This window comes from Bactrocera neohumeralis, chromosome 3, assembly GCF_024586455.1.
Source record: "Bactrocera neohumeralis isolate Rockhampton chromosome 3, APGP_CSIRO_Bneo_wtdbg2-racon-allhic-juicebox.fasta_v2, whole genome shotgun sequence".
Lineage (NCBI taxonomy): Eukaryota > Metazoa > Arthropoda > Insecta > Diptera > Tephritidae > Bactrocera > Bactrocera neohumeralis.
The window spans coordinates 48,988,941-48,996,410 of record NC_065920.1 but is presented as its reverse complement, the minus strand read 5'-3'; the positions used below and the strand labels follow the sequence as shown (position 1 = coordinate 48,996,410).

Genomic DNA, 7,470 nt, shown 5'->3' with positions numbered 1-7,470 from the left:
CAACTGATTAAAGAGAAACGAAATAAGACACAAAACAAAACGAAACTCGAAAATGAAAATCAGTAATAAAACGAGACAACCGCTAAATATCGACTGTAGGATAGAGTAAAAAACCGATTGTTGTTGTGTTTATGCACGTGGGGGTCTGGTAGTTTTTTGTGTGAATTATTTACTAAGCTTTGGAGTTTCCTGAGCATAGAGCTATTGCTAGAGTGTCATCTATTCGTAATAGTTAAAGAAAATGGGTAAAACCAGACGCAACCGCGTACGCCTTGTAGCGAATTCGAATCCTTTGAGTTTAAATGGTGTTGCCGATTTTTTGAACCACGATGAAGATTTAATGGAAAATGGTTTGGGTCCAGTGGATACAATACGCGAACAACTCCTTAATGTTAATGTCGAGGAAAAATTGAATGCTTTGCAATCATTAGCAGTGCTAGTGCAATCTGGCAAAAAAGATAAACTAACTGCCATATGCCAGAGCGACATCATACGCATATCTGCACCATATCTCTACGATCGCGACCAACCTTTGCGAAATGCAGCAGCAGGTGCACTACGTAACTTTACTGTTTGTATGCCAGTAAGTTATAGGTGGAACATTTAAATATCATATTAAATAACTTTAAATCAAATTTACTTTATACGCTTTAGGAAGTTTGTGAGCTATTTGTTGAACAGGATGTGCTCACGCCACTTTTGACTTTATTGAATGAATACGCCCAGGATGGCGAATGGGTGCCAAACTTCGATGCTGCATTAGGTCAACTAGATATACGGTCGGATACATTTTTGCAGGCTATAAATCTTCTTTGGAACCTTTGTGAAAGTTCTACTCTTGCTTTAGAAACCTTTAACCAGTCACAATTAATAGGCAGTTTTATACGTTGTCTGGATTACAATATTTTTGGTTTGGATATTGCAATTTCCGTAGCGCAATGCTTATTAGTGGTGACGGAGGGCAATCAAAAAATTTGGAATGCATTAACTCAGCATGTCCCTGAAATATTAAGTTTGCTGAATGTTACAGGCAGTTATGGACATCAATACCTACGAACATTAGGCGCTGGTGATTAATTATTTTGTAAGAAAATAAAAACTTTTCACACCAATACACTTTTTTCAGGTATTTTATCAAATGTGCCGGCTTTGTCAGCAGCTTATACTTGCAATATATTGAATAGTATCTCAGAAACTTTACAAATTGATCAACAGGAAGCATTGTCGAATTTGTTGACTAATCATAGAGAAAATGACCAAAATGAAAGTATATCAGTAATGGACTTCAATGTTGAAATGGAAGAAGGTACGAAGCAGCAGTTGGTAAAAATTATTTATGCATTGAATTAAATTGATTGAAAACTTTTAGAGGAGACCGAAGAAAGCGCCGCATTACGAAGACGTCAACAAGAACTTCCTACACCGGCTGAAATTGCAATCAAGGACGTCGGTAACTTATTGGACGCTCAGCGTGTTGTTGCAGAAATTATTACGAACTTAGTATCGAATGATGAAGAAGGTAACGCGGCCATAACCGTTATTGAAAAAAATCCCATTGGCATTGTTCTGCGCTTGATACTTAGCTTTTAGTCATTTTTCATACATGCGTGTCAGAATTATTAATTAAAATATTTTCTGCAACAGAGTGGGTCGATTCCGATGGCGATGATGCGTCAGAGGGTGAAGGTGTTATAGACTACGAATATGAAAATGCAAATGGTAATGGAAATATACAAAATGAAGATAAACTCCCCGAAGCGCTTGTTGAAGTTATTAAATCGTTGAGCATTATTGAGAAGGTGAAAAACGATAAAATAAAATATTATGCAACTCTTTTAATGCAAAAATATGCATATTTTTTGTTTTCTCTACAGCTTTGGAAAAAGGCACAAGTTTTACCTGATAATGTTGCGCAATCCTTGAGGGATGTGAGTGTGTCACTGGTTGTGAAGTAAGTAGCGACTCCTATTAGGCTATATATAGTATATTAAGTTTGTAACCCCAAAAGCTAACTTCGGAAATCCTATAAAAATATATTACTGATTGGCGTGTTGTGCGAACTACTCCCTCAGTTTGTTAAATATCGTTCCGAAATTTTGTACACAGAGTTTCCCTCTTAAAAAGCTGCTTATTTTTCGAAACCGCTGATTTTGGACCAGTATAGCTATCATAATTAAACGATCAAAATCGACTCTTGTATGGAAAACTTTTTATTTGAGAAGATATCTTAACGAACGAACAATTCGGCATGGATTATTGTCCGAGGCAACGCTATAATGTTCGAAGAAACTGGACTACTGTAGCATATGAAATTTTTTTAATTGAAAATATATCTTTATTAAATTCAGAATGGACTATTATCCAAGGTAACGGTACAATCTGCGGAACTATTGTTGCGATGAAGCTAGTACAGAATATAGTCGGCTAACCGATCCTAATCAAGCCATTGTCAGAAAACTGTTTTACTTTAGGAAGATACAGATTATAGCTGCAGTGCAATCCAAGTTAACTTTTTATCTTAGTTTCTTACTAATATTATTATATTCCAGAGTAAAAAACTTGCGCATTTCATCTTTACTTTGCCTACAAAACCTGTGCAATGCTTTGAGCCCTGAAGACCTGGGTGGCGCCAAAGCAATCTATGATGTTTGGGTGGAGCTTGGTCAGCAAGTGTTTAAGGGTCCGCAAGACGTGTCTGTCATGGAACCGGCCACATCCCTAATGCGTGCTACCTTAGAACGACTGAAAACCAACAAAGAGTTGTTCAGTCAAATGGTTGAAAATGACTTAGAGGTATATAATAGGTTGCCAAAAAAGTCTTGCGCGTAGTTCTCTAGTTTTATTCGTCGCATCGGGTCATGCTATACCTTTTTGGAAAGCTCATTTCACACGCTAACACGTGTTTGATTGTCGTTCGTGAGTTATAGCGTCGCAAACATGGAGAAAATAAAGAGAAAATACGGCATATTTAACAGTACTACTACGATAAAGGCAAAAATGCATCTCAAGCCGCCAATAAAATTTGTGCAGTTTATGGACTCGATACAGTTTCCATTTCCACCGCACAACGTTTTCGTTCTGGTGTAGAGGTGGTCGAAGATGCGCCACTCTCCGGTAGGCCTGTCGTCGAAAATTGCGATAAAATCGCTGAATTGGTCGAAAGAGAGGGGCATAGTAGCAGCCGTAGCATCGGTCAAGAGCTGGGCATGAGTCATCAAAAATTCATTTCAATTTCAATAAAAAAATAAAAAAAAATTCAATAAAAATACCGCAAGACTTTTTTGACAACCCAATATTAATTATTCACACCAACAATGATATGTATATTTTTTAAAATATTTCTCACATTTACAGTTAATTTTCAATGGTGTAAAAAACTGCAGTGTTGCTGAAATACGTGCGAACTGGTTGCGTATGTTGGGCACATTGGGTTGCCTGTTGTCAGAAAATTTAGTGCGCATAATCATCACATTCATCGTGGAAGCATGTTCTGAAGTAATGAATGAAATATTTCCTCAGTGTTATTGTTAGCTAAAGTCAATCATATTTACATTACAATTTAGGAGGAGGATGTGTGGACAATATCCGAAGCACTTGATGCTTTAATGGATATGTTTGCGGACAATGATTGGCCTAAACTGATTATCGAATTGAATTTGCCGGAAGTGCTGAAAAAATTGGAGAAAATGTTTAAGAATAAGGTAAACATTTTATTTGATTTAAATTCATGTTAAAAAATCTTAATTTATATACTTTCTTAACAATCGCAGATGCGTCAACAGCGTCGTGAATTGAAGGAACGATATCCAGCTGTGCAAACGGTGCGCACAAATTTAACGCGTTTCATTCGTTATATGGAAACCGAAGCCGACAAATACGCGAGAAACGCGTAATTTTCAATGTAAGAGAAATACATTACATTACTTCCAGTTTCATGCAATGTATATAAAAAACACGCATTTTTCTATTTTTATTTGACAATAAACATTTTTCAAAAAAATCAGATGTTCATTTTTTATTATCAGAAAGAGTGTTACTCCAACATAGCAGTTGCTTAAAAGCAATATATCTGGTTTCATTGCGGCTGTTGACTGGCTGTCTGGAAGTCTCGATTTCAGTTTGTGATTAAAGTTGAATATCGTGGCTGTCGTATAACCCACAAAAATTTTGAAAGTCTGAAAAATTCGTTAGCTCAATCTTTGTGGTAAATGGCAAAACAGGCTGTGTGTGCTGCTATTGATCAAGCCCCAATAAAGTTATCGGAATTGTATTTTCCTCAACTAGTTCTATTCAAGTGTGACGTCTTATATCCAAAAATTACCATGAACAAACTATAACATTTCAAGGCCCCCTGGTAACGAATATGACGACCAATTCCCACAACAGCCGGTTCTACGCACCGGAATTGACCCGGCCAAGGGCTGTTTTTTCGGCGATCTAGTCCCGTTTAGATCGGTAAGCGTTAATTTTTGTTTGGCGTCATTAGAGCAATGCCTTGCAGCAGGGTTGCTCCGTATCCTCCTGACTCGTGCTGGCATTGAGTCCAACCCGGGCCCAGAGGAATTTTTCTGCTGCGTTTGTGCTAAAAGGCTCCATCCAAACTCCACCTCGGTAAGGTGTAATACATGCAATGGAGGGATTCATCTTAAGACCTGCTCAGGCCTTAAGACTCATAGGGAGTGGACCATGAGTTACGTGGCTCCATGTTGCCGATGCAATACTGCGACACTAGCCTCCACGGCTGTGCAATTGCGCACAGTTCGCGCGCTGCACCGCCACTTACTCCGAGTGGCCAACAGAAGATCTCCACGGTCACCATGAACTCAAACAGGCAACATAACTCCCATTATGACTTGTCCCCTCCGACGGCTGCGCAAAATGCCAAACGACTGCGTGCCACTTACTTTCACCGATAACGAGGTTCAGAATGTCATCAACAAATCGAAATCTTCCAAATCCATTGGCCCTGATGTAATCAACATGCTTATGCTAAAGCATCTAGGCTCGACAGGAGTATGTTATCTTACCAAAGTCCTCAACCTGTCGTTGACCACTCTTCAAATATCCGATGTGTGGAAAGTCGGAAAAGTGGTCCCACAACTGAAACCAGGGAAACCCGCCAACAAAGGGGAGTCCAATCGTCCGATAACTCTCCTCTCCGCAGTAGTGAAGACTCTTGAGGCCTTGCTACTCCCGACCTTCACTCACCACCTGAGCCTAGCTAGCCACCAGCATGGATTCCGAAAAAAGCACAGCACCACCACAGCACTTAGCGTTATAAACGCTCAGATAGTTTGTGGCCTTAACCAGAAACCACCCTGTAAGAGAACGATTTTCGTAGAGTTGGACTTCTCGAACGCTTTTGACACAGTCAATCACACAACTCTACTGCAGGACATCGAAAAAAATACGCTTCCTCCAGGACTGAAGAGGTGGACCATGGACTACCTGAATGGTCGACAATCATCCGTACTATTTCGAGGTGAAACATCTAAACTGAGAGAATTAAACAGGGGGTTCCGCAGGGTGGTGTCCTCTCCCCGCTACTGTTTAACTTCTACATCTCGAAACTCCCACAGCCACCAGAAGGGGTTTCCATACGCTCGTACCCAGATGATTGCACAATATTGACGTCGGGCAATGGAATCAATGGCATGTGTTCAGAAGTAAACAGCTACCTCTCTGACCGTTATCGTTTCCTCACTGCACGGAACCTAACACTTTTCCCCACCAAATCACAGCGACCATATTTACGAACTGGACGAAGGAGTATAGAGAGAGAGCTTAATATTGCAGTCGTTGGCGTCGAATTTCCGAATGTCAGTAATCCTAAGGTTTTAGGTGTAACTATTTATAACATAGACTCCTTCACTCCCCATACGACCGCGATTATTGCCAAGGTACGGAGCCGCAACAAAATCCTCAAGTCGCTAGCCGGCAGCAAATGGGGAAAAGACAAGGAAACGTTGTTGGTCGGCCGACCCTCAATTACGCCGCACCAATATGGTCACTTGGATGCAGTGGTACGTAGATGAGGACACTTCAGACCTGTTAGAACACTGTACACCGGACCACGACAGGATGCCTCTTGATGTCTCCCTACATAGTGAGACGATTATGCTCCCAGTTAAGGAGCATAATGAATTCTTCTCCAAGCAGTTCCTGCTGGGATGTTTTCGTAGAAATCACCCTTGCAACCAGCGGAACCGCCTCCTACGAAGATCAAGAGGTCTTTCCTTAACTACGTCGACGACATCGAACAGTACGCAGATCGGACTTCAGACGCAACTAACTTCCAACAGGCACTGACCGCCATTCACAGTGGAGCTATCAACAACTTCACCGACTCCCGTCCAGTGAATGGCGTTTTTGGAGTCAAATCACCACCCACACAGACGAAGAGCTCTAGTTGCCGTGAGAAACGCGAGTGACCCTACCGCAGCTTCGTTCTGGATACTGTAGCAGGTTAAACTCCTACTTATCGAGACTAGACCCAGACATATCCAAAATATGTCTTTCATGCAATGAGTTTCCGCATGACACTGGCCACCTCTTTATATGCCCTGCCAACCCCACTCATCTAACACCCTTTCCTTTTGGTCCGACCCCGTCGAAACAGCACGTTTCCTGGGCCTCCCGCTAGATGACGTCGACGACAACCTGGATAACCCCTAACCATCCAAACGGGGATTGGTATACGTTAAAACAACAACAACAACGACCTCAGTGTTTATAGGTGATTTTATAAGGGGGATGCGGCTACTTTCTAAGGTACCCGTCGAAAACGACCATCGACTCGTTTACCAGGAAGATGTCCTTGCCGGTCCTTGGAAACTTAGAGATGACTAATGAGGACCCATATCTGGGGTTGGGCTCCACTTTTCGTTCAAAACAGCATGTGGATCTGACCGTTACATATGGAGCGGTGTCATAGGCTTCGAAAGCATCGCAGAGACTGTAAACACATGTCTGTGTCTGTGCGTGTCTACGTGTCCGACGGCAGCACTAGAGGTCATGCTGGAACTCACACCAACCCAGATGAAAAATAATCTCATACTTACCAGCAAATGAAAGCTCTATGTGTTGCAACACCACTGACTCTTCTCACGAGGGAGAATACTCAGCAATAGTCAAGCGGCATGAGATTAAATCGCTATTAATGCAGGAGTGTTTAGAACGGGTGAATAGTTCACAACCAAGTGCACCTTATTTGAGTACCGAGTGACATACTTGTATTCCAGCTACTGGTGCCATTGCTAAACTAGACAGCAGCATGTAGACGCAGGCTATAGGCTCTTGGATCTATGTAGCCTAAAATGGATCACATCGCCTCAATACCACCTAGCAGGATTCTGGAATTTATCAATTTGCTGAGTATATCTATCTATCTTATGAAAAGAACTTCTCTTACAAAAACATGGCGTAGAGCTAAGAATAGATAAAATCAATTCATTACTTCTCTTACTCCCT

The 7,470-nt window shown here is 41.2% G+C and overlaps 1 protein-coding gene across 1 annotated transcript; it reads left to right on the top strand.

Moving 5' to 3' along the window:
* The first annotated feature begins 100 nt into the window (after window positions 1-100).
* On the top strand, window positions 101-4,003 carry LOC126752428 (HEAT repeat-containing protein 3). The gene is made up of 10 exons (XM_050463219.1): window positions 101-583; window positions 655-1,069; window positions 1,127-1,306; window positions 1,370-1,519; window positions 1,645-1,799; window positions 1,875-1,951; window positions 2,550-2,793; window positions 3,355-3,495; window positions 3,564-3,701; window positions 3,771-4,003. The coding sequence occupies exons 1-10, from the start codon at window positions 242-244 to the stop codon at window positions 3,891-3,893; spliced, it is 1,965 nt and encodes a 654-aa protein (XP_050319176.1). The 5' UTR covers window positions 101-241; the 3' UTR covers window positions 3,894-4,003.
* The last annotated feature ends 3,467 nt before the right edge of the window (window positions 4,004-7,470 follow it).

Excerpts from the sequence above, each read along its gene's own strand:
- LOC126752428 (XM_050463219.1), top strand. The coding sequence starts at position 242 with ATGGGTAAAACCAGACGCAACCGCGTACGCCTTGTAGCGAATTCGAAT. Across the intron at positions 1,070-1,126 it reads CCTACGAACATTAGGCGCTG|GTATTTTATCAAATGTGCCG; the intron begins GTGATTAATTAT and ends CACTTTTTTCAG. Across the intron at positions 2,794-3,354 it reads TGGTTGAAAATGACTTAGAG|TTAATTTTCAATGGTGTAAA; the intron begins GTATATAATAGG and ends TCACATTTACAG.